This window comes from Marmota monax, unplaced genomic scaffold (genome assembly GCF_021218885.2).
Source record: "Marmota monax isolate L192 unplaced genomic scaffold, Marmota_monax_Labrador192_F-V1.1 WCK01_AAM20220418_F8-fsc00598, whole genome shotgun sequence".
Lineage (NCBI taxonomy): Eukaryota > Metazoa > Chordata > Mammalia > Rodentia > Sciuridae > Marmota > Marmota monax.
Genome location: NW_026692916.1, coordinates 45,502 through 73,322, shown reverse-complemented (window position 1 = coordinate 73,322; position 27,821 = coordinate 45,502). Strand labels below are relative to the sequence as shown.

Below are 27,821 nucleotides of genomic sequence, written 5' to 3'. Positions count from 1 at the left end.
GCTTATGAGCAAGCGAATCGTTGGTGCAGAGATATCATTAGACCATGGAAACATGAAGATTTAAACACATATATTAAATTATGTAGAGACATTAATGAACAAGAGCAAGTCGTGGCAGCTGCAGTAAAACAGGCTTTAGATGCCAGAGACATTAATGAACAAGGGCAAATTGTGGCAGCTGCAGTAAAACAGGCTTTAGATGCCAGGCCAAGAACATGCTACAATTGTGAACAAACAGGACATTTTAAAAGGAATTGCCCCATTGGAGGAGGGTTTAACAAAACTAGGTATCAAAGGAGTAGAATACCAGGTATTTGCCCACGATGCCGTAGAGGGAGACATTGGGCTAATGAATGCCGTTCTCAAACCACCATAGAGGGTACTCCATTATCAAAAAACGAACAAGGACCAGGTGTTTATCCACGATATCGTGGAGAAAGGCATCGGGCTCCATTGCCAAAAAATGGACAGGGGGGCCCAATGCTCCGGGGCCCAAAACCACAAATATACGGAGCACTGGAGGAACCCAGCAACCCCATCAGGGTAGTGCCCAGGACACATTGTCCATCAGATCCCTCATCAGACAAACCAGAGGGAGCGCAGGGTTGGACATCTGCGCCTCCGCCAGAGCAGTACTAACTCCAGAGATGGGAGTTCAAATCATTCCCACAGGGGTGAAAGGACCTCTTCCCAAAGGAACAGTAGGCTTATTATTGGGACGCAGCTCTTCTACTCTAAAAGGACTTATGATAAGTCCTGGGGTAATTGATTCCGATTATGAAGGTGAAATAAAAATTATAGCCAGTTCTCCAAAGGGTATATCAGTAATTTCACCAGGAGATAGAATAGCACAGTTACTAATAATACCCAGCCTACATGATAAATTTTCCAGTCGTACTGTAGAAAGAGGTTCCAAGGGATTAGGCTCCACAGGTGTAGATTGGGCTATGCTTTCTTTAAATTTAGATTCTCGCCCCATGCTAAAACTAAATATTCAAGGACATGAATTTAATGGGCTACTGGATACAGGTGCAGACCTTAGCATCATCTCTCGTCAAGAATGGCCAAAACATTGGCCATTACAACAAGCCACTCAAACGCTTCGAGGCCTAGGAGTGGCAACTAATCCCCATAGAAGTGCAATGGTATTAGATTGGAAGGATCCTGAAGGATGTGAAGGAACTATACAGCCATATGTATTGGATCATCTTCCCATAAATTTATGGGGACGAGATGTCCTAGATCAATTAGGTTTGACATTAACAAATAACATCAACCAAAATGCACCCACTATTATGACTAGACAAGGTTTTAGGAAAGGAAAAAGATTAGAAAAACAAGAACAAGGTATAGCAGCACCAATACAAATAGATCAAGGAACAGACAGACATGGGTTGGATTTTCAGAAAGGGCCACTGAGACAATAAAAATTACTTGGAAATCAGAAAGACCAGTATGGGTTCCTCAGTGGCCCCTGACTAAAGAAAAGATACAAGCAGCCCATGACCTGGTCAAACAACAATTAGCAGAAGGACATATACAACCTTCTGTATCTCCCCATAATACTCCCATTTTTGTCATCAAAAAGAAATCTGGTAAATGGAGATTATTGCAAGATTTAAGAGCCATTAATAATGAGATGGTTATTATGGGACCTGCTCAATCAGGGATTCCTCAGTTGTCTGCTTTGCCAAAAACCTGGTATGTTTTAGTTATAGATATTAAAGATTGTTTTTTTTCAATTCCAATTCATCCTGAGGATAGTCCACGTTTTGCATTTACTATCCCTGCACTGAATCATGAAGGTCCTGATCAGAGATATGAATGGAAAGTACTCCCTCAAGGGATGGCTAACAGCCCAACTATGTGTCAAATTTATGTTAACAAAGTAATCCAGCCACTTAGAAATCAAAATCCTGAACTACAAATATTTCACTATATGGATGATGTATTATTAGCACACAAAGATAAAAACACATTGCTAGAATGTTATGCCACACTTACAAACTTATTAAAAAATTATAATCTAGAGATAGCAATAGATAAAGTACAATTAAATTTTCCAATTAATTATTTAGGAGTTCTATTATCCTCAACCATGGTCCGTCCACCAAAAATTCAAATACGAGTAGATCAACTCAAATCACTTAACGACTTTCAAAAGTTATTAGGAGACATAAATTGGATAAGGCCTTATTTAGGTATACCAACAGGAGAGTTGGGACCTTTATTTGATATCCTAAAAGGTCCATCAGATCCAAATTCACCCCGAATGTTAACGCCTGAAGCAAGAAAGGCATTAAAAATCATTGAAACATATATGGAAAATATGCATTTGGATAGAATTGATATAAGTTTGCCTTTATTATTTATTGTACTACCAACAAAAAATATTCCTACAGGAGTATTTTGGCAAGAAGGTCCATTATTATGGATACATTTATCTTATTCTCCTAACACTATTCTTACTAGGTATCCTGAGGCTGTAGGACAATTAATACTCAAAGGAATAAAAGCAGCAAAGGGAGTGTTTGGAATTTCTCCCAATAAAATTATTACTCCATATACTATGAATCAAATTGATGAGTTAGCTAATGAGTTAAATACTTGGGCAATAATCATGTGCAAATCTAATGTTTCATTTGATAACCACTTACCATCTAATCCTTTATTGTCTTTTTGGTCATTGCATCCTGTAATTTTTCCAAAAATGACAAGAAAAACACCTATCATGAATGCTCCAAATATATTCACTGATGGGTCAAATAATGGTACAGCAGCAGTAGTTACCCCTGATCAAACTTTTACATTTTTAGTACCCAAACAATCAGCTCAAAAGGTAGAGCTTAATGCAGTTTTACAAGCTTTTGTGATGTTTAAAGATTCTGTATTTAATTTATTTTCTGATAGTCAGTATGTAGTTAATGCTATAGTATCTCTTGAAGATGCTGGTAGGATTTCCCCTTCTTCTACTGTTTTCTCTTTGCTTTCCACTATACAAAGTCTAATCTGGGACAGAAAAGATCCATTCTTTATAGGACATATCAGGGCACATACAGGATTGCCTGGAGCCCTTAGTTTGGGCAATGATTTAGCAGATAAAACTACACATGACATACATATTTTCTCTACACTAGAAGAAGCTATAAATTTTCATAAAAAGTTCCATGTCAATGCTAATACTTTACAAAAGCGTTTTAAAATAACTAAGGAACAAGCTAGACAAATAATAAAACAATGTCAAAATTGTGTGACCTTTTTACCACAAGTTAATCTTGGAGTCAATCCTAGAGGATTGATACCTAACCATATTTGGCAGATGGACGTCACACACTTGCCAGAATTTGGAAAATTAAAATATTTGCATGTTACAGTTGATACTTCTTCTGGATTTTTGATGGGCTCCCTTCATGCCGGAGAAAAAACTAAAGATGTTATAGCTCATTGCTTACAAAATTTTGCCACTGTGGGTGTTCCAAAACAGTTAAAAACAGATAATGCCCCTGGTTATACTTCTACCTCTTTTAAACAATTTTGCTCAACATTTGGCATTACTCATATAACAGGAATCCCATACAATCCACAGGGACAAGGCATAGTTGAAAGAGCTCATCAAACTATTAAAATGTACTTATTAAAGCAAAAAGAAGGAATTGGGAAGGGGTATATATTCCCCAAAGATAAACTTAAAATAACCCTTTTTACTCTAAACTTTTTAAATTTGGATTCATCAGGACTTAGTGCTGCGGAAAGGCATATGTGTCCAAAAAATGTACATAAGCCCAAGGTACTTTGGAAGGATATTCTAACAGGACAATGGAAAGGTCCTGACCCAGTAATTGTCTGGAGTCGGGGGTCTGTTTGTGTGTTTCCACAGGGAGAACAGCAGCCGATTTGGATTCCAGAGAGATTAACCAAGGTCCTGACCCAGTGATTGTCTGGAGTCGGGGGTCTGTTTATGTGTTACCACAAGGAGAACAGCAGCCGATTTGGATTCCAGAAAGATTAACTAAAGCGATTTCTACAGACCAAAAAGAAGATGATTTGGCTCAAATCCATAACAACTGATATCCAAAACTCCAGTTTGGCTATTCTTACATCTGCAACAGAACCAGGATGCTTTTTTCAATATCTATTTTATTATTGCCCTTTGCCATATCATGAAGTTCTATTTTGTTTTTTGAGCTCATACAGACCTAGGTTAATGTTTTGCTGATCAGTTCTATTTTTTGACTATAGAGTTTTTAAACATTGCAATGGAGATTTCACCTGTAAAATGTTAGAAGGCCTTTACTATAATGTTATGTGTTGCATGTATTATATTATGTGTGCACACTTGTGTTTTGTGTTATATGTTTGAATGTACGTATGTCCATATATCATATATGATGAGCGCTCATGATAAAATGGATCCAAATATTTTTTTTTTCACGTGATTTATATGGTTTAATTTAAATTGGGTAAACAACTGTTGAGGATTGGTTTAATATGTAAACAAAAAAGAAGGTTAACAGATCTGTTTGTTTACTTTTACCTTTCCTTTTAATTATATTTAATAATTCTCTTAAAGATAATGTAAATTGTTAAGAAAATTGTTTTCTTTTAGTGCCTTCTGGAATGTTACATAATTTTTTCTTTAGCCATTATTGCCAGAATTCCTATCTTCATCCCAGTGCTGGTGAAGTGAAAGATAAAACCAATCTACAGCTTCTACAATAGCCATCACTGAACTGCTTGCAGAACTTGCCTGGACACATTGTGAGCTCACCTGTATGCATTGTGAACTATCTGTTGGTACAGCGAATTGTGGTAGTGCTGGAGTATTTTTGCTGATGGTGTCACCGGTGGTACAATTTAGGAGCCCTCAATTGGCTTAATGTCATGGCATTTTGCATCCTCCTCTACTAGTGATGGTCTAAAATTTGGGGGCCAACAGAGGTGAGGCAAAGAACCTCACCCCCCCACAGGTGCAAAGGCCTATCCACAAGTATGGCTGTATGCTGGACCGGTAGTCAGTGACGGGTATGATCCAATTGCAGTGGTACCAACCTAAGACAGGAGGCTGACGCCTAGAGGTCAGTTCATCCGATGACGGGTAAGGACCATATGTTGAATTGGACTGCCTAACAGGCACGGTCCCTAAGCCACATGCTTGTTGTTTAAACAGAGAGGGGGAGATGTTGAGAGCCACAGCCAAAGGGGCCCCAGCAAACTTCCAGCTGCCAGCAAACTTCCAGCTGCTGGCTGATGATTGGCTCACAGCAGCCCCAGCAACATCTAGCTGATTGGCTCCTCGGCCCCAGCAATATCTAGCTGATTGGCTCCTCTGCGGTGATGCTCATTGGACTGTTTCCCTGCCCTTTCAGACCACGGAGCTGCTCATTGGGGGACTTTTTTGGCTCCGCCCACGTGACCCAGCCAATCGGCCTCAAGAGCAGGAGGATTGTGGGAGGTGGGGAGAAGCTTGTGTGGGAGAGAGAGGCTTGGGGAAAGCCGGTGGTGGCAGTTGAGGCTCTGAGGGTTTTTCCTGAGAGACTATTTTGTTTGTCGTGTGTGGTTCTAAAAATAAAGTTAGTTTCTTTTGACAAGTGGCTCCTGATTGTGCCCAGCCAGACTGCGGCAGTACCATAAGTTTCTAAAGGAAATAATAATAACTCACTCCTTCCATGTATTTACACATTTCATCAGATTTGTTCTGCTTGATACAATTTACGAAAGTAATATGCCTTTATCAGTAATATGAATTTGAGCAATTAGGTGAATATAAAGACATGTTTTTCTTCTCCTTTGTGAAAACAGTCATTTGGAATTTCAATCCTAATATAATACTTCCCCACTGGGCATGTGTAAGCACATGCCTGTAATCCCAGTGATTTGGCAGAGACACAGGAGAATCACAAGTTCAAGGACAGCCTCAGCAGCTTAGCAAGACCTTATCTTGAAATAAAAAATAGAAAGAACAGGGATGTAGGTCAGTGGTAAAGTGCCTTTGGATTCAATTCTCAGTGCAAAGGAAAAAAAAAAAGAAAAAAATTGATAACTCTCTCTAGAATAAAAATCAAGGTTTATCTGCAGGAGGTCTAAAAGGATAGTGTTAATACAGACCAAGAGTTATCTGCAATATGAAGGGATCCCACAGTCTAGAGTCATATATTCCCTGGAAGAAAATTCTACTTTAAAAGAAAGGTGATAAGGGGACCTAGTGTCCTGTGGGAGAGCCAAATGCTTTACCAGCAAGCTACATCTCCAACCTGTCAACTATATTATCTGCCCAATCCCTTCCCACACAGAGCTATAATTTCCCAGCCCCTGTTACACTTTCAGCTCAGATTTGTTTCACTTGCAACCCCACCTCTATGTTCCACATTGGCAAAGACAAATGAAGAAATCCCAGATATCTTTACATCTCTCACCACAACTAGTTAAGAAAACTTCTGGTCTGAGAGACAAGATGGGACTATATATAGGGAAAAACTATATGATTTGAGGTAATGTTAAATTCTCTATACCTCAATTTCTTTTTTTTAATATTTTTTTAAGATGGACACAATATCTTTATGTATTTTATTTATTATTTTTTGTGGTGCTGAGGATCATACCTCAATTTCTCATTCACAAGTCCTCGATGCTTCTCAGAAGTGTTGCAAGATTTTTTTCTAAGTGTATGTGCGAACAGATGAAGAGAACTGATAGTTGCTTCCCAAATATTAGCTACTTCTTCTGCATGAAAACAATGCACTTATTTTCTTTGGCTAATTGCTGAAAAAAAAAGTCATACACATAATATGATATGAAAACAGGTACTCCCAAAGTCCCTGGTCTAGTCCTGTCTCCAAGCATAACTGTTCAAGTCAACCTGGTTTGAGAAAGGCAGCTCCCCAACAACTTTGTTCATGGTTGAATTCCTGCTAGGGAGTGGGCTTGAAGGATATAAGGAAGAGCTGACTACCCTACAATGCAGATGAAAAGGAGAGACTTACTGGAAGTCACATTCAGATCAGTAAACAAACCAGGATTACAACCCAAACAAATTGGCCAATTTTTTGCTTAATTGTAAAGTCTTGTAATAATTAATTTGTATTCAAATCAATGTTCTTAACAGCTTCACATAGCTTCCTCTAGGTTTTAGTTGGTTGGGTTCAGTTTGCATTTAAAGAAATTTTGTCATTGTGAGTAATACAGTCTGAGAATGTATTAGTGTATGTTTTGTTATTGCATTTCTATTCATAAGAACATGTTAAAAATTATCCAACAACAATTGGGAAAAGGCTGGTAAAATCACCAGGTTATTAGTGACAGCCAAAAGGTTTATCATTTGATGCACACTAGCACTGAGTTGTATCCCCATCCCACCCCTGTACTGGGGAGTGAATGTAATGCTAGGGCAGGCATTAAGGAACCAGGCACTCTAGTGCTGAGATTAAACCCACAGTAGTGATCTGAAGTAAATTCTTGACATACATTATTTTACTCAATTCCAACAACCTCATGATGTATATTTTACAAATACTGAAAAGTCACATGTCCAGAAGTGTCAAACATCTAATTGGTTTGACATCAGAGTCCATAATGTTACATAGATCTTATTAACATACGAAAGAAAGACCAACACTACCCATCAAATTGATGTGTGTTTATTGCACAAATTTCCCCTAGAACTGGGAGGTTATTATAATACAGGTGTACATTTGAAAAATGTATTCTGAACAAGGAACAAGTATGTACATTTTATATACGCATCATCTAAATAACTTAGAGAAAGCAGAACACTCTCATAAGACATCAAACAGAAGTAGGCCTTAAGTAAAATCTGATTTTTTTTTTTTGTGATCATCCTCAGTGTATGCCAACTGCAACAAAACGAAATCTGTGCTAGTATGTTTATTGCACTTAATATTTTCAAACTCAAAATTAAGACATATTAATAAATGCCAGGACACTTAGAACCAACTCAATTAGTTTATATGTATGGAAAATTAGTTTTAATTCTATCCCATATAAAAGATCCCTTTTTTATTGCTTGTTGCAACAATATTTTTGATATGTAACATATTTGTACCATAAGAAGTTGAAAAACTTATTTTAAACAGGTCAAAACTCTTTTGACATTCATCATACAGACCACCAAAGCAGTAAATCATTCCTTGGGCTTCATATAAGGAAAGAATGATTATGATGAAGGTCCAGAAATTATAGGAGTGTTAGGAATTATAACTCAGGAAACCTATAAGGATTAAGGTGTGCTTAAGAAACTATGAACCTTTTCCTTCCCAGCAAAGCTTAGCTTTAAGAATAACAGCAGCATGAGCCATTCACTTACTGAAGACTAGAATTACTAAATAGTAATTTATTAGACATTTCAAATAGGACTGAAAACAGTTTGATGATTAAGAAGATTGACTCAAACAGACATTACCTACCTGCTACATATTATTCTGAGCCACAACCAAAAAATAATGTACAATGGCCCATATAGGAAGTATTATAGAATCTGAATTCTGCCAGAGATCGACTCACTGAATTGCAAAAATAGACAATAGAAGAGTTCTGTTAATGAATGGAGTAAGAAAATTAAGCCAAAGAAAATACATTCATAAACATTCTGGCAGCAAGTCATCCACAGGAGACTTGGGTACTAACAAGTACCACCTAAAGGACATGGGCCAAACTGTAGGCAGATCAATTTCAGATTTACTTTCTATTAAAACAACCACTTCTTTGTCTAGTTGGAAATCTCTTGAATAAACATAAAGGGTGAGGAAAATGTGACCCAACACTAGTCAAGGTTGACTAAACAAAGAACATAAAATTTTCACAGATCATTGAAAAGTTATAATAGCAAGAATGGATGTGCTATATTGTAAATGTATTTAGTAAATGAATAAACAAGTGGTTTTCTTAAGCTAATGAGTTAATTGTGATGGAAACAGTCAAAGCAGAAATCAGAATTATTTCTACCATTTAATGTATCTTAGACCAGATAAGCAAAGAATAAACTATAATTAAGTATTCAAGTAAACTGAGGTAGTAGAGCATATTGAAAACTTTATCTACCCATCTTTCTATTTACATTACTTACATGGGTTTGGTTTCATATTAGCCTTTCTTACAAGCAACATTCTACAGTATATACAAAGACAACAAAAATTGAGAAGTGGAAATCTGAAAAAAATCACCATTTGGAAGGGAGGAACTGTCACAGAAAAGAGAATAATTTATAATTTCAATTAGTGTAAATTGAATATTTTAAGCAGTGTAACAAAGACTCTGCTCCTGTGGTTTCAAAAAGGGCTGATAATGAAAATAAGGGGCTTGACTACCTGAGCACTTTTAAAGAAAATATTATTCTTATTTTTGCCAATGCTTTGGTGTAATTTCTTATCCTAATTTTCATTTATTAAATTAGTGAATATGTAAATATTAGTATTTATAAGAATTAGCTCATACTTAAAAAACAAATAGTATAAAGTAGTATTCTTATTTTAGGAATCCTCATCCTCAGCCTTAAAAAGAAATTGGCTTTATGTATATTTTAGAATATGTGAAACAGAAAAAAAAATCACATAAACTAATAACATTATATACAATTAATATTAGTTGAAAATTTTTTTTTAGAAAAGGCATGTTCACCAATTTTGTATTTCTACCTCTGCATTTTAAAAAAAATAGATACATATGTACACTTGGGTGGACAACATAACATATATTTTCACTCATTATTCTGAGTTTGTTGTAATTAACAGGATGTTTAAAATACTTACATTGAGAAATAACCAGAAATTAGCTGTTTTGAAATGCAAAACAAAATAACAAATAATCAAGGTTTTTTAGCTTTCTACAGAATTAAAAACTAATGACTACTTCTGAGCCATTTAATCATGAGACACTCATTTATGAGTTGTGACAACATTGTAGTGATGACATGAAATTCCTTGATATTATTTATTTTGTAGAAATTTCAAAGTTATGCTTTGGCTTTTTCAAATGCCCCCCACTCACCAGCCAGCAAAATTATTTATGCTGCTTTAGTTTCACTTGGTTAAAAAAAAAACCTACCACCACCCCAAATCCAGTTAAAAGAAAACTCATCCAAAGTACCCAGAATATGCAATGCAGTGCAGGGTACCTGGGAGATGAACTCATTCAGACAGAAGTCTAACAGGAAAAAAATTTCATAAATACATGTTGTGCCTCTTTCCTTGGTTTCTATTTAACTTTCCACCAAAGTTAAAGAAGTATCTGAGCAACATATGGAGAATGAGTGCTTGCTACAGCAGCCAGAAGAGGAAGATCACTGGATTCAATACTGAAATAAAGAAAAGAAAACTCAGTTCAGGCTTTCTGTACAGAGAATATGAATTCTACAGATGATGACAACTACCTGAAATGTTACTATGCCTCAGCAGTTAAGGAGTCACCTTGGCCAAAAGGAAAAGGGTGAGAGGGGAGAATAACAAAAGTACAACATTTTTTAGTAAGTAAAATTTAAAACCACAGATTTAAAAGAAAGGAAAGAAAAGCTGGGTGTGGTGGCACTTTAATCCCAGCAACTCAGCAGGCTGAGACAATAGGATTCCAAGTTCAAGGCCAGCCCCAGCAACTTGGTGAGACCTTCAGCAACTTCTTGAGGTCCTGTCTCAAAATAAAAAATAAAAAGGACTAGAGATGTAGTTCAGCAGTAAATTACCCATGGATTCAATCCCCAGTATAAATAAATAAATGAATAAATAAAAATTTAAATTAAAAAAAGTGAAAAGAAAGCCTCTAAACTCAAAGGTAACAAACTCATGGATGCAGGAAAGCATCTCATTCACTTACTAATACTGCATTTATGCAAGGCATAATGTATAAACAATAAAATCTAGTATAATAAAATAATATTATGTGTAGATTGTTTTGGCTAAAAGTGTTTCTATAATAAGGTATACTGGAAGAAGTAAAGGAAACTTCTTCAAAATACATCTTAAAACAATTTACAGAAAAAGAAAAATGGCTAGTACACATAGAAAAAGCAACTCAGACTTAACTCACAGTTGGAGGAATTTGAATAAAATTAGATGCCACTTTTCAGCTAGCAGCTTGGCAAAATTTAAAGTCTGGTAATACACCCTAGCTCTTGCTGTTTGTGGAAATTTATATTTACTTTCTGCATAGTACTCAATATTAACTATTACAATATCTTTAAAATTTTTTAATTATGTGCCCTTTTCCCAAAAATTCTCCTTCTAGAAATATATCCTACAAAAGCCAAAGATTTATATTTTTAGGAAAAGAAAAAGGAAACTATAAAATATATGATGGAATGCTATACTGCCATTAAAAAGAGTGATCAGTATGTGCTCATATGAATAAATGTTGAAGACATATTAGAAGGTCAGTTCTACAATAACAGATAAGAGTCTAAACTCTCCAAAGCTGAGAGAAAGATGAAAACAACTTTTAATTTATGCCAATATGGCATGAACTTTGGCTATATGCCCATTATTTTAAAAACTAGTCTAATTTTTTAAAAAATAAAAACATTACATATACATTTCCCTCCCTAGAATAAACAAGATTATATACTGTTTCTGATTTCCCAAATACTTGACAACAATTCTCTACGTACTCCTCAAGTCAATAGCCTAGCCTCATCAAGACCTGAACAAGAGTGTGGTACTATGGTATAAATAAACAGAATCTGCCGTCAGAAAGATATAGTTATTCAAATCCCTACTCATTCCTACTAGTGTGTAACATCTGGCATGTTAATTTACAAAATCCTGATTTCCAATCTGGATGATATTGCCTACACACTGAAGGACGACTGTAAAAATTAAGAAATGGGAGTGTAGTTCAGTGGCAGAGTGTGTACTTAGTATTTTTGAGGTCCTAGCCCTAGGCTCAATCAATTCCCAGCATGCACACACACAAAAAAGGAGTAAAACTAATAAAAGAATTTAATTCAATTTGGTTTGTGACACACAGTAAATTCCTAAATGATGTTCTCCACTTTTCCCTTCATAAAAACTGAATTAGAAAAAAAATTCTCTCTGTTATAATTTCTTCAACTAGTATTTCAAGAAATGAAATATACACATACACACACACACACAAAAAAAGTGGTCACAGAACACAAAAAAAGGTGATTATAGGACAACCTGAAGCCAAGCATGGTGGTTTATGTGTGTGATTTCAGAGACTCGGGGACTGAGGCAGGAGGATCACCAAGTTTGAGGCCCACCTGAGTAAGAAGTGAGGGCCTCAGCAATTTAGGGAGATCCTGTCTCAAACAGACAGACACAAAAGAAAAGAAAAGAAAACACCACCAACAAAGAATATACTGAGTGCTCGCTTCGGCAGCACATATACTAAAATTGGAACGATACAGAGAAGATTAGCATGGCCCCTGCGCAAGGATAACATGCAAATTCGAGAAGCGTTCCATATTTTTATACATGCTTCAGATGATCTGGAGTATCAAGGAAGACATTAGACAGCAAAATCAGACAATGAAAGATCACTTCGACAATGAATTACATAAACAAATCCATGAAGCAAAAGATCAACTATACAGGGAGATAGAGGGTATAAAAAACAAACAGAAATCCTAGAAATGCAGGAAGCAATAAACCAACTTAAAAACTCAATGGAGAATACTACCAGCAGAGTAGAACACTTAGAAGATAGAACATCAGACAATGAAGACAAAGTATTTCAACTGGAAAAGAACATAGACAGCTCAGCAAGACTGTTAAGAAACCATGAGCAGAACATCCAAGAAATATGGGATAACATTAAGAGACCAAACTTAAGAGTCATTGGGATACAGGAAGGTACAGAGCTCCAAACCAAAGGAATGAGCAGTCTATTCAATGAAATAATACGAGAAAATTTCCCAGACTTGAAGAATGAGACAGAATCCCAAATCCTAGAAGCCTACAGGACGCCGAATGTGCAAAATCATAAGAGATCCACACCTAGACACATTATAATGAAGATGCCCAACATACAGAATAAGGAGAGAATTTTTAAAGCTACAAGAGAAAGGAAGCAGATTACATTTCGGGGTAAGCCAATCAGGATAACAGCTGATCTTTCAACACAGACTCTGAAAGCTAGAAGATCCTAGAATAACATATTTCAAACACTGAAAGAAACTGGGTTCCAACCAAGAATTGTGTGTCCAGCGAAATTAAGCTTCAGATGGAAGATGAAATTAAAACCTTCCACGATAAACAAAAGTTTAAAGAATTCGCACCTAGAAAACCATCTCTTCAAAACATCCTTGCCAAAACATTACAGGAAGAGGAAATGGAAAATAACAATGAAAACCAACAGTGGGAGGTAGGACAGTAAAGGGGGGGGGGAAATAATCAAAGAGGAAAACAAACAATGTTTAGTAACAGAAATAAACAAATATGGCTGGAAGAACAACCCATATCTCAATAATAACCCTAAATGTTAATGGCTTAAACTCACCAATTAAGAGACACAGGCTAGTAGAATGGAACACAAAACAAGACCCAACAATATGCTGCCTACAGGAGACGCATTTGATAGGAAAAGACATACATAGGCTGAAGGTGAAAGGTTGGGAAAAATCATATCACTCATATGGACTTCGGAAACAAGCAGGAGTCTCCATACTCATATCAAATAAAATAGATTTCAAGCCAAAGTTAATCAAAAGGGATAAAGAGGGACACTACATACTGCTTAAGGGAACCATACACCAACAAGACATAACAATCATAAATATTTATGCCCCAAACAATGGTGCAGCTATGTTCGTCAAAAAAACTCTTCTCAAGTTCAAGAGTCTAACAGACCACCATACAATAATCATGGGAGACTTCAACACACCTCTCTCACCACTGGACAGATCTTCCAAACAAAAGTTGAATAAGGAAACTATAGAACTCAATAACACAATTAATAATCTAGACTTAATTGACATATATAGAATATACCACCCAACATCAAGCAGTTACACTTTTTTCTCAGCAGCACATGGATCCTTCTCAAAAATAGATCATATATTATGTCACAGGGCAACTTTTAGACAATATAAAGGAGTAGAGATAATACCATGCATCTTATCTGATCATAATGGAATGAAACTGAAAATCAACGATAAAAGAAGGAAGGAAAAAGCATACATCACTTGGAGAATGAACAATAGGTTACTGAATGATCAATGGGTTATAGAAGACATCAAGGAGGAAATTAAAAAATTCGTAGAGATAAATGAAAACACAGACACAACATGTCGGAATCTATGGGACACATTGAAAGCAGTTCTAAGAGGAAAATTCATTGCTTGGAGTTCATTCCTTAAAAAAAGAAAAAACCAACAAATAAATGATCTCACACTTCATCTCAACATCCTTGAAAAAGAAGAGCAAAACAACAGCAAAAGAAGTAGAAGGCAAGAAATAATTAAAATCAGAGCTGAAATTAATGAAATCGAAACAAAAGAAACAATTGAAAAAATTGACAAAACTAAAAGTTGGTTCTTTGAAAAAACAAACAAAATCGACAGACCCTTAGCCATGCTAGCGAAGAGAAGAAGAGAGAGAACTCAAATTACTAGCATACGGGATGAAAAAGGCAATATCACAACAGACACTTCAGAAATACAGAAGATAATCAAAAACTATTTTGAATCCTTATACTCCAATAAATTAGAAGATAGTGAAGGCATAGATAAATTTCTTAAGTCATATGATCTGCCCAGATTGAGTCAGGAGGATATAGACAACCTAAACAGACCAATACCAATGGAGGAAATAGAAGAAACCATCAAAAGACTACCAACTAAGAAAAGCCCAGGACCGGATGGGTATACAGCAGAGTTTTACAAAACCTTTAAAGAAGAACTAATACCAATACTTTTCAAGCTACTTCAGGAAATAGAAAAAGAGGGAGAACTTCCAAATTCATTCTATGAGGCCAACATCACCCTGATACCTAAACCAGACAAAGACACTTCAAAGAAAGAAAACTACAGACCAATATCTCTAATGAACCTAGATGCAAAAATCCTCAATAAAATTCTGGCGAATCGGATACAAAAACATATCAAAAAAATTGTGCACCATGATCAAGTAGGATTCATCCCTGGGATGCAAGGCTGGTTCAATATACGGAAATCAACAAATGTTATTCACCACATCAATAGACTTAAAAATAAGAACCATATGATCATCTCGATAGATGCGGAAAAAGCATTCGACAAAGTACAGCATCCCTTTATGTTCAAAACTCTAGAAAAACTAGGGATAACAGGAACATACCTCAATATTGTAAAAGCAATCTATGCTAAGCCTCAGGCTAGCATCATTCTGAATGGAGAAAAACTGAAGGCATTCCCTCTAAAATCTGGAACAAGACAGGGATGCCCTCTCTCTCCACTTCTCTTCAACATAGTTCTCGAAACACTGGCCAGAGCAATTAGACAGACGAAAGAAATTAAAGGCATAAAAATAGGAAAAGAAGAACTTAAATTATCACTATTTGCAGATGATATGATTCTATACCTAGCAGACCCAAAAGGCTCTACAAAGAAACTATTAGAGCTAATAAATGAATTCAGCAAAGTGGCAGGATATAAAATCAACACGCATAAATCAAAGGCATTCCTGTATATCAGCGACAAATCCTCTGAAATGGAAATGAGGACAACCACTCCATTCACAATATCTTCAAAAAAAAATAAAATATTGGGAATCAACCTAACAAAAGAGGTGAAAGACTTATACAATGAAAACTACAGAACCCTAAAGAGAGAAATAGAAGAAGATCTTAGAAGATGGAAAAATATACCCTGTTCATGGATAGGCAGAACTAACATCATCAAAATGGCGATATTACCAAAAGTTCTCTATAGGTTTAATGCAATGCCAATCAAAATCCCAAGGCATTTCTTGTAGAAATAGAGAAAGCAATCATGAAATTCATATGGAAAAATAAAAGACCTAGAATAGCAAAAACAATGCTAACCAGGAAGTGTGAATCAGGCGGTATAGCGATACCAGACTTCAAACTATACTACAGAGCAATAGTAACAAAAACAGCATGGTACTGGTACCAAAACAGGCGGGTGGACCAATGGTACAGAATAGAGGACACAGAAACCAATCCACAAAACTACAACTATCTTATATTTGATAAAGGGGCTAAAAGCATGCAATGGAGGAAGGATAGCATCTTCAACAAATGGTGCTGGGAAAACTGGAAATCCATATGCAACAAAATGAAACTGAATCCCTTTCTCTCGCCATGCACAAAAGTTAATTCAAAATGGATCAAGGAGCTTGATATCAAATCAGAGACACGCCGTCTGATAGAAGAAAAAGTTGGCTACGATCTACAGTCGGTGGGGTCGGGCTCCAAATTCCTCAATAGGACACCCATAGCACAAAAGTTAATAACTAGAATCAACAAATGGGACTTACTCAAACTAAAAAGTTTTTTCTCAGCAAAAGAAACAATAAGAGAGGTAAATAGGGAGCCTACACCCTGGGAACAAATCTTTACTCCTCACACTTCAGATACAGCCCTAATATCCAGAGTATACAAAGAACTCAAAAAATTAGACAATAAGAGAACAAACAACCCAATCAACAAATGGGCCAAGGACCTGAACAGACACTTCTCAGAGGAGGACATACAGTCAATCAACAAGTACATGAAAAAATGCTCACCATCTCTAGCAGTCAGAGAAATGCAAATCAAAACCACCCTAAGATACCATCTCACTCCAGTAAGATTGGCAGCCATTATGAAGTCAAACAACAACAAGTGCTGGCGAAGATGTGGGGAAAAGGGTACACTTGTACACTGCTGGTGGGACTGCAAATTGGTGCAGCCAATTTGGAAAGCAGTATGGAGATTTCTTGGAAAGCTGGGAATGGAGCCACCATTTGACCCAGCTATTCCCCTTCTCGGTCTATTCCCTAAAGACCTAAAAAGAGCATGCTACAGGGACACTGCTACATCGATGTTCATAGCAGCACAATTCACAATAGCAAGACTGTGGAACCAACCTAGATGCCCTTCAATAGACGAATGGATAAAAAAAATGTGGCATTTATACACAATGGAGTATTACTCTGCATTAAAAAATGACAAAATCATAGAATTTGCAGGGAAATGGATGGCATTAGAGCAGATTATGCTAAGTGAAGCTAGCCAATCCCTAAGAACAAATGCCAAATGTCTCCTTTGATATAAGGAGAGTAAGATCAGAGTAGGGACGAAGAGCATGAGAAGAAGATTAACATTTAACAGGGATGAGAGGTGGGAGGGAAAGGGAGAGAGAAGGGAAACTGCTTGGAAATGGAAGGAGACCCTCAGGGTTATACAGTGGAGGGGGTAGAGAGAGATGAGGGGAGGGGAGGGGAGAGGTGGGGAGGGGGGATTGTGGAGGATGGGAAAGGCAGCACAACAGACACTAGTATGGCAATATGTAAATCAACGGATGTGTAACTGATGTGATTCTGCAATCTGTGTATGGGGTGAAGGTGGGAGTTCATAACCCACTTGAATGAAAGTGTGGAATAGGATATGTCAAGAAATTTGTAATGTTTTGAACAACCAACAATAAAAAATTTAAAAGAAAAAGAAAAAGAAAAATACCTGCGAGATGTGATGGTATGAGATATACAACCAATCAAGCAAAGAAATTGATCACTGTTTACCCAATTTTATAAACTTATTATCTAGCCACTATTGATGAAGCTACACCTGGTCTTACTCAAAAGGCCAAGAAGAGATTGATGATGCATTATGTATTGTTGAAGATCTACAACATTCCTCCCAAATTATTATTATTAAAAATTTATTGTTATGCTAAATTAATGGAATTTTTCAATAAATGTGATTATACCTAAAAAAAAAAAAAAAAGAATATACTGAAATAGGGCTTTATTATTCTCCTACAAACTTTCTGTTCCTCTGCAGTTAGCATTTTGGATAACTGTTTCCTTCCATGGAATAACTCAGAAGAGACAGACATACAGATAAGGTGAGAAGAAATATGTAAATAAACATATTTATATAAACATTCATCCTCAGAATGCTGTGACTTCACCATGTAAAAGATAGGACACAATCTTGGAAAAATGTTTACAACATATTTAATAAATAAAAACTTACTATTAACTTATTTTTTCTAGGATAAAAATTTAGATCGTAATTCACTCTGAATATATTCTCATTATACTGCATGTAGTGGCACAATGGACAGTGCCTTTCAGATCAGTGAATGACAGGGAATCTGCTTTTGTATGGTACAGAGAAATCCAAATGAAAACAATGGCCAACTTTTAATAGGAAAATATACTTAAAAGGAAAAAGGGCAATTCTGAGAAACATCTCTTGCCTAAAGACAGAGCAATGAGAAAGCAAAGCCAGAAAAGAAACTACGAACATACCCAAGAACCACACCCAGCTCCTTGACATGAACACGCATCTGGCCCCTCAAGTACTCAGACAGCATTTTGCTCTTGAAGTATAGTTCCTGCAGCCGGTCTTCAAGATGCATTACACACTGCAGTTAATGAAGAACCAAGAATCAGATGAGAAAACTGGTTCCAACTCTTTAAGAAAGACAAATTTCAAAGCATCATGTTTTTTCAATTCTATTTTGTTATTCCAACATGAACAAAAATTTACAGCACATTAAGTTTTAGCTAAAAAGGAGTAGAAATTTGTTTCTGGCTTTTATCAAAGGTTAGCTTCTAAAAGTGCTTTTTTAAAAACTGTAGTAAAGGCTGGGCATGGTGGTTCAAGCCTGTAATCTCAGCAGCTAGGGAGGCTAAAGCAGGAAGATCTAGAGTTCAAAGCCAGCCTCAGCAAAAGCAAGGCATAAAGCAACTTAGTGAGACCATGTCTCTTAAAAAAAATACAAAAGAGGGCCAGGAATGTGGCTCAGTAGTTGAGTGCCATTGGTTCATCTATGTCATAGCATTCATCTAAGTCACAGCGGGTACTGGGGGGAAAAAAAAAATTGGGGTAAAAAAATGTAACATAAAATTTACCATTTTAAAATGTATAATTTACTGACAAAAAGTACATTCAAAATGTGCAATACTCATTTTCAGGATTTAAAAAAATATTCTGTATTTCAAATTTGATAAATATAACATTATTATAAATTGATTTATTTCAAATATATAGGAAAGGGTGTATTCTCCTGTGATTAAGTCAGGTTGCAATAGTTCAGAGAATACTCTGTAATTGAAAAGGTTTCTCACCTGGAACATCAAATTAAATACCTAGATTTTGCTTTGTGCTAATAAGCTTGCTCATTTTACTAGAGACAGTTTTTCACATGAATAAATACTATAGATATTTGAGGAAAAAAACAGTAGATTCAAGTATTAAAACATTCAGATTCTTGAAGAGAGTAATCCCCTTTCCAATGAAAAGCTATTAAAGACTCCTAATAAAAGCCCATTATTAGAAAAACACAACTGAATGGATTTCTTAGCTCATCTATTTTGTGGTATATGTTTTCTCCATAATGTTTGCTTATAGATGAAAATGTCTTAAGACAATGTTAACTGAAATATATATATAAAATATGTTCAGTTGATCATATTAAATATTTAAAAGTACATAATTCAATGGCATTAAGAGATTCACAATGTTATACAAACATCACCACCATACACTCCAGAATGTTTTTTCAGTTCAAACAGAATTTAAATAATGCCTTGACATTTTCTACTTCCCTTACCCACTAGTAGCCACTATTCTATTTGCAGTTTGTCTGAATTTCTTGATACCTCATATAATTGGGATTACACAGAATATTTTTTCTTTTATATCTACCTCATTTCACTTAGCATTATGTTTCTGAGGTTCATCTATGTCATAGCTCTACCACTGAGCTAGTCCAGCCATTTTTTTTTTTTTTTTTAAATTTTGAAACAAGATCTCACTAAATTTCCCAAGCTGGCCTGGAACTTGTACTTCTCCTGTATGGAGAATACAGCTCTCAAGTAGCTGGGATTACACTTATGTGCCACTTCACAGAAAAGCAATTTTATTCCATTTTCTGGCCAATTAAATATTGCATTGTACGTATTATACCATAATTTCTTTACCCATTCATTTGCTAATGATAACTTGAGTTATTTCAAACTTTTAGCTATTGTGAATAATGCTGCTATAAACATTAAAATGTTTAAGTCCGAACTTTTAATTCTTTTGAGTATAAATGCAGAAGTAGAACTGCTGCATCCTATGGTAATATATATTTGGTTAAACTATTGTACTTGATTTCTATTTTGTTGTTATCAGTGGGTTTTTTTTTTTTTTTGTATACTTGTTTTGATAACTAGGTTTTTTCTTCCTTTTCTTTCTTTCTTTCCCTACCCCACACTACCATTGTTGTTTACTTGTCTGATTTGGTTTGGTTTGGACATACTAGGGATCGAACCCAGAGGTGCTCTACCTGATGTGGCAGTGAGGGTCCAGAATGCAGTGGCATTCTACATAACGCATGGGGATGTTATATGACCATATTACAGGTGACTGAAAATTATGGCCACTGAAATTACAGTATTTTGATGTATACACAAACCTTTCAGTCTTAGCTCAGGTGACATAACAAAATAACACAGTGGCTTCAGCAAGAGAGATTTATTTTCTCACAGTCTGAAAGCTAGAAGTCCAAGATCAGGGTAGGGTGAAAGCACTGTTGGGTACTGGTGAGGGCTCTCATCATGGCTGATGGACAGCTAACTTCTCTGTGTATCCTCAAAGAGTAGAGAGAGAGAATAATCTCTCTTTTCCTCCTTAGTAGACCCACTAATCACATCAGTGGACCCCTGTGGACCCCACCTCAGGATCGCATCTACCCTTAATTACCTGCCAAACTTTTCAGCTCCAAATACTATTACAATAAGGCTGGTGGTGGGAGCAACAAACATCAAGTGTTTCAGAAAACCAATGAAGTTAGCAGTAGTATTTAACTCAGGCACATACTAAGTAAAACTTAATCACCTACTAGATTACTCAAAGTTTTTCAAGGCTTACATATACTTACAAAATTTGGAGACAAGTTATGCTTATAAAGCTGAAGGGTGGAATGAAGCAGGTTGGAAACAAGACTCGAAACCAACACTTCCTTTCCCAATTTATTATCTGTCACTCGTCTCTGGCTGCTGGCCACTTGAACAGTCCATTTATCCATATCAGCTATAATGCAGACAGCTTCTGCTATTGGTTCATCCAACACTGGATGCTGGGGGGAAAAAAAAGAATTCAACTTATGATAAGCAAATAAAGTATTCAAAGATAATGCAAATGGAAGGAGGCAATGAAGCAATACTAACCAAAAGCAGAAAAGAAAAAAAAAAAGTTAAATTCTGACAGCTAACAACAAAGAACCTTTAGCAGAGGAGAATGAAATAGTTAACTCAATAACAAATACTTTGAGACATCCTCAGATGTCTCAGAGGAAATCATAGAGATTTTGTACTCATCACCAGAATTCTGTATCTTTTAATCTAGAACTTTACTTTCATCAGTCTTTTGATCATTCTTTCATTTGAAAATGTACTGTTAACTATGTGCCAGGCAACAGGGAAAATATGTTTAGCTTGAAAGGGGTAAACAATTTTAAAATAAGACAGAATTTACCCATACAAACAAGTTAATGGTAAATTGTGCTTCCAAGCATTGATATGCCTCAGCACCACAGGGGCTATCCCTTAATGACATAAAGTACTTTACTGCCTGTGTGTACTAGATTTTTCTATTTTACCAAGAGGTATATCCACAGTAAAAGATGGCATTGAAAAGCAGAGAAATCAACATGTACTAACAAGGCTGTTCAACATACACTGTTGAAAAACAAATGTCATCATACTAATATATACATATACTATTATATCCTAGTTGTGTTTGCAACTCAGTGAGACCCTGTCTCAAAATAAAATACAACATAGGGTTGGGAATGTGGCTCAGTGGTTGAGTGCCCCTTAGTTCAATCCCCAGTACTCACGCTCCAAAAATAAAATTCTACTTTTTACTCTGCAAATTTTTGTATTATTTGAATGTTTATCACAGCATGACACTTTCATAATAAAAAAACTTAAGGTGTAGTTGAAAAAAATACTTTAACTTACATGTATTGATAAAAAGACCAAGAGGCACAGGCTGTGCCCTTGGCTTCTGATGATTTAGCCAAAAAGATCAAAAATGACAAGCACAGGCAGGTGTACTGGTGCATGCCTGTAATCCCAATGGCTGGAGAGGCTGAGGCAGGAGAATCGCAAGTTCAAAGCCAACTTCAGCAACTTATTGAGCTAAGCTCTGAGCTGCTTAGCTAACATAGCTCTTAGTTGCTAAGGATATAAGTTTGCTCCTGAAGAAGCCTACATTAGGCATCCTAAAAGGATATCACTTTATCCAGTAATGAACAATCACTATGCAAATTCTCTAAGAGAAATCAAATGAAAAATTTTGCTGCCCGTGGTCGTGCACGCCTGTATTCCCAGCTACTCAGAAGGCTAAGGCAGGAGGATTGCAAGTTTGAGACTAGCCTGCAAAACATAGCAAGACCCTCTCTCAAAATGAAAAATAAAAGGGGGCAGGAGATAGAACTCAGTAGTAGAGCAGCCAGGCACAGTCCTGTGCACCTACAGTCCTAGCTGCTTGGGAGGCTGAGTCAGGAGGATCACCTGAGCCCAGCCTGGGCAATATAGTGAGACTCCCTTCTCTAGAAAAAGGCTGAGTGGGCTGGTGATATAGCTCAGTTGGTAGAGTGCTTGCCGTGCATGCAGAAGGCCCTGGGTTCAATCCCCAGCAACACACACACACACACACAAATACACACACAGAATAAGAAAAAGATCAACCATAACAAAATCATGAAATAATCAAGAAACATCAATACATGTTTATGAACTATGTTAATAATATGGAGAAATAAATTTGTTAGTTGCTCAGTGACAAAAGCAAAATTCAAAATAAAAAATATAGAACCATATATATGTATTTTATATATTCACATATATACATATATGTTACATATACATACATGCATATATTCTATATACAAGGTCTCAATTATACATACATAAAGTATATAGTATATATTCACAAATACATATGCAGACATTATATGCACATGGCTCACTTACTTGGAATATATATATGGCCTCATTTATATAGTATTAAAAAAACACATATACATATAAATATAGAATAAGGATTAAAAAAATATGTCACAGAATACCTAATACAAAACACCACACAACATAACTCTGGCATTATTATCACTTTATAGTTGAGAAAAGATGTCTTATTAAATTAATTACTCAGAACCAGCCACACACCTATAATCCCAGTGAGTTGGAAGGCTGAGGCAGGAGGACTGCAAGTTCAAGGCCAGCCTGAGAAATTTAGCAAGACTCTATCTCAAAATAAACCAAATGGGCTGGCAATGTGGCTCAATGGTAGAGCTCTTGCATATTAGCATGTGTGAAGACCAGGGTTCAATCCCTAGTACTGAAAAAAAAATTATTTTGTCCTAGGATATAGAGGTAGTAAGTGGCCAAGTCTGTTGTATAAGCATCCACAGGCTGCCAAATGACTGTCAGAGTTTTGTTTTTGTTTTTGTTTTGTTTTAGTTTTGGTGGTACTAGGGCTTGAACTCAGGTCCTCATGCATTTAGGCAAACACTGAGCTACATTTCTTGTCCTTTTTATTTTTTATTTTGAGATAAGAGTCTTGCTAGCCTCAAATTTATAATCCTATTGCTTCTGCCTCCCCAAGTAGCTGGGATTACAGGTATATGCCACCATGACTGGTTGTAAGGATTTATATTAAGAATGGCTGCCACTGTATGGTAGAAAGACCTGTTTTTAGCTTTCTGTACCACACACACACACACACACAAAAAATAGATACATTACCAGCAACCTTATAAAAATTTAAAGGATTATAAATGCACACTATGAACAACTTTTTTTAATAAATTACAATGTAGTTCAGTATTAGAGCATCCCTGGGTTCATTCACCAGTACCACAAGAAGAGGAAAAAAAAAAACCTTGAATGTTTTTCCCCTAAGATCAGGAATAAGACAATGACACCCCTTCTAATGACATTGTACTGCTATGAGGCAGAAGGAAGGAAGGGAAGGAAGACAACAGAGATAAAAGGCATCCAGATTGGAAAGGAATATGTAAAACTGTTTACTGATAACCACAGCCTGTGTGGAGAAAACCCTAAAATAGAACTAGAAGATTCAGCAAGGTCTTAGGATATAAGATTAATGTATAAAAGTCAATGCTTCTACATATAAATAATAAACAATCCAAAAAGGAGATTACGAAAATAATCTCATTTGCATTTCATCTGTAATTTTTTGATATTGAAAATAATCTAATTTAAGGACATGTATGAGTAAAGTACATTCTGTATTTCACATTTCCATTTTGATAGATTACTATAACTGTATACTTGCTTTCACAGTGAAATGTACAAAGATGTAAACACTGTATAGAAAATGACAGATTCAGAGAAAGATGATTATGTTACATGGTCACATATCACCAAAAATACAAGGCAATTCAGGGTCCTCCTGAGTTTGATCTAAATAAAATGAAGAACACACTCACCTGCACAGCATGAGACAAATCTGACACCAGACACTGGCGGAGCTTCTCATCATTCCCAATTCCTTGAAGAACAAAGTCAGGCACATAAGACGAGCAGTAGCCACCCAGCAAGGACCTCCCAAAGTTGGCAATGTTGGGCTGAACAGCACTAACCTCAATTAACTTTGACCTGGAAGAAAGATTCCCAAAGAAGACAGATCTAATTAGTAATAAAGATATTTTACACCAGTAAAAACAAAACAAAAGAGTGAATTCTACTAGTCCATATTTCCACTTACATTATTCTCTACAAAATATACTCAGTATAAAATCATCCTTAAATAAAAACTGCCTCAAGCGCTCAGACCACAAAGTACTCTTCTTATCCAGGGAATAGCTAATAAACAACTTTGTAATGTGAGCATGAATCTTTCATTACTTAAATAGAGTTGTGTTTTTAACACAGTCCTATATAATCAGATTCTGAAAACTGCTACTCAAAACAAAGTTGCTAATTTTGTTGTCCATATCTGGGAGTACATCATTGCTAAAGCCTGTTTTTTCTCCTTGTTATACTTGACCTAGAGTATACATTCCTTGTTTTCCTCTTTGTATTGACCACATTTATTTTGAATAGCAATTTCCTACCTTCTCAGTGATTACCTATCCCTAACTGACATGTTTTGGTCCTTTTATGATCACAATTCACTCCAAAATGTCTAGACACTCCTAAGCAATAAGTAATCTATATATATCAACTAGATCCTGTATCTTCTCAGATACCTTCACAAAGTCTTTATGGGGTGCTTGTGGGGTATAAACTTTAATACTCCCTATGAGTAAGAGCTCATGATAAAAAAAAATGAGAATATGGAAGCCGGGTGCAATGGTGCACACCTATAATCCCAGCGGCTTAGGAGGCTGAGGCAGAAGGATCACGAGTTCAAAGCCAGCCTCAGCAATGGTGAGGCGCTGAGCAACTCTGAGACCCGGTCTCTAAATAAAATATAAAAATAGGGCTGGGGATGTGGCTCAGTGGCTGAGTGCCCCTGAGTTCAATCCCCAGTATCAAAAACAGAAAGAATATGAAAAGACAATCATCTCTTTTTTATATTAGTTACTACCAGCCTTCATAGACCAGCTAAACAAAAGAATGGTATATAACAAGGCCAATTATAGGTGAAAAAAGTTTTTACTAACCCAGGAAAAGGTATCTCATCCTCTTCTGCCCAATCTTCTTGCTCTCCTCCATAGTAACTGCTGACTTGTCTCGGCATATCATGACCTGTATCTTCACTTTCACTATCCCCAAGGGCACTATCTGAACTTTCATTTCTTGGAATGTCCCATTCAGTTCCTACAGCAATTTTTTTCTCTGAACTCTCTTTATCCCCATGGGGGACAAGAATGGAGAGTGTATCTCTTTGGTCCTGCTGAGGAAAGCAGGTTTTACACGAATCTTGGTGAATTGTTTCTATACATTTACAAAGTTCATTGTTCTGTTTGCTATTTTTTGCACACAATCTTTTTGAAAACTCTAACATACAGCAGTGTTCTTTACTGTCTGTACTTGTTTTAACTGGAACATCATCAATAGTCCTGGTTTCAATTGAATCATCATTAAAATATTCATCAAATAAGCTCAGGCTTTCTGGGTCTGAAGGACTCCAACAGGGAAGTTCACAGGGCTCTCCAGAAAGCAGGCTTTGTAAATCAGACTCTACAGATTGGTCCTTGCTTGGTTGTTTAGTTTCTTGATGTAAATCATTAGCCCCTCTGTCTTTCTTCAATGGTTTGGTGTGATGCCTAGTAATCTGATCCACCACAGCCTGACTCCTGAGTTCAGTATCTGAATCAGGTGACATAGAATCCCCAATCAGAAATGTAACCTTTGTCTGGATGGCCTCACAAGAAAATGTAGCAGGCACAGTCTTATCTGGAGGTTTCTTTTCCACAACTATTCCTGTGGATCTCATTACTTTGCCTGTGTGATTATCTGGATCCAGCAATTCCTTACTCTGCCATGTTTCCTCTGTTGGCTCTAAGTCTGTTTCTGACAATACACATTTGTCTACCGGAGCAGATCCTGTGCAAACAACAGTCTCTAACTTGGTGTCAAGGCAAGTTCTTAATTTATCTCTACACTGTTTAACATCAACAGTATTTTCTTCTTGGCAGTCAGAAGGAGAAATTATTCGGCATTCATCTGAAATGCCTAGCAGTTCCTTATTTGGAATATCTTCTTTCTCTTGTTGTGACACATTTTCTGAATTTTGCCCAAGGAGTGGATGACTACAGTATTTACAGTTACAATTAGAAGTTCTTGTTTCTTCGGACTCTTTCAACAGCAAACTGCTTTTGTTTCTATGCATTGTGATAAGCACATACTCTGATTCTTCTATTTCACCTTTCTCTAAAGTGGTAGTAATCACTGTGCCTGGCATAACAATGGCTTCATCTTCTCCATTTTCTAAAAGATGGGTTTCTTGAAGTTCAGAGCATCTTATAAAGTAAGTAAGAAAATAAAGTAGCCTCTGGACCATATCTTGTCGTTTGCCAACTACCACAGTCCTTGCAAGCCGTACAGGAGAGCCAATAGCACCATACAAGTCCCCTGTAATAGAAAAATGTTAATGGACACATCCTCAACACACAGCTAAGGAAGCTATTTTCAATTATGAGAAAACTACTCTTTTTTTAATATTTATTTTTAGTTGTACACAATACCTCTTTTGTTTATTTGTTTTTACGTAGTGCTGAGGATTGAACCGAGGGCCTCACACGCGCTAGGCGAGCGCTCTACCACTGAGCCACAACCCCAGCCCAAGGAAACTACTCTTATTGAATGAGTAGTGGAAAAATTTACTGTTATTTAAAAGAGGACTGAGTATTCAGGAGAGTAGGGTAAATGGTTATAACCAAAGAGAAAGGTGAATGAAGGAATTAAAAACTTCTTGCTTAAAGAGTTGCTGTGATTTTGAAACTTCAAAGAGTCACATTTATTAGGCATATTGTCTATGCCAGGATCTAGGAGAAGTACTGCCTGAAGTAGTTCATATACAAGGATTCTATAAACTATATCCAACATAGAAAAATGGAAAGCACAATATCTGCTGGAGATCAAGAAGAGGAAGGGAGCAGTGATGGCAAGGAGTAGAGCTGGAACAGTCACAACACACATTCCTATATTTATGCTATAACTCAAAATTAAACCTGGAAT

General features: G+C 36.3%; 1 protein-coding gene and 1 non-coding gene across 2 annotated transcripts in view; one reads left to right on the top strand and one right to left on the bottom strand.

Moving 5' to 3' along the window:
- Positions 1 to 7,618: 7,618 nt before the first annotated feature.
- Positions 7,619 to 27,821, bottom strand: part of Fnip1 (folliculin interacting protein 1) — a gene marked incomplete at its 5' end in the record, with an annotated part of 61,279 nt that continues 41,076 nt past the window's right edge. The window contains 5 exon segments of the mRNA XM_046452056.1: positions 7,619 to 10,306; positions 18,420 to 18,535; positions 21,041 to 21,238; positions 24,623 to 24,791; positions 25,802 to 27,215. Coding sequence (XP_046308012.1) covers positions 10,228 to 10,306; positions 18,420 to 18,535; positions 21,041 to 21,238; positions 24,623 to 24,791; positions 25,802 to 27,215 — 1,976 coding nt within the window.
- LOC124097581 (U6 spliceosomal RNA) lies at positions 12,327 to 12,433 on the top strand. Its single transcript, XR_006853287.1, has one exon. It is a non-coding gene; the product is annotated as a U6 spliceosomal RNA (small nuclear RNA).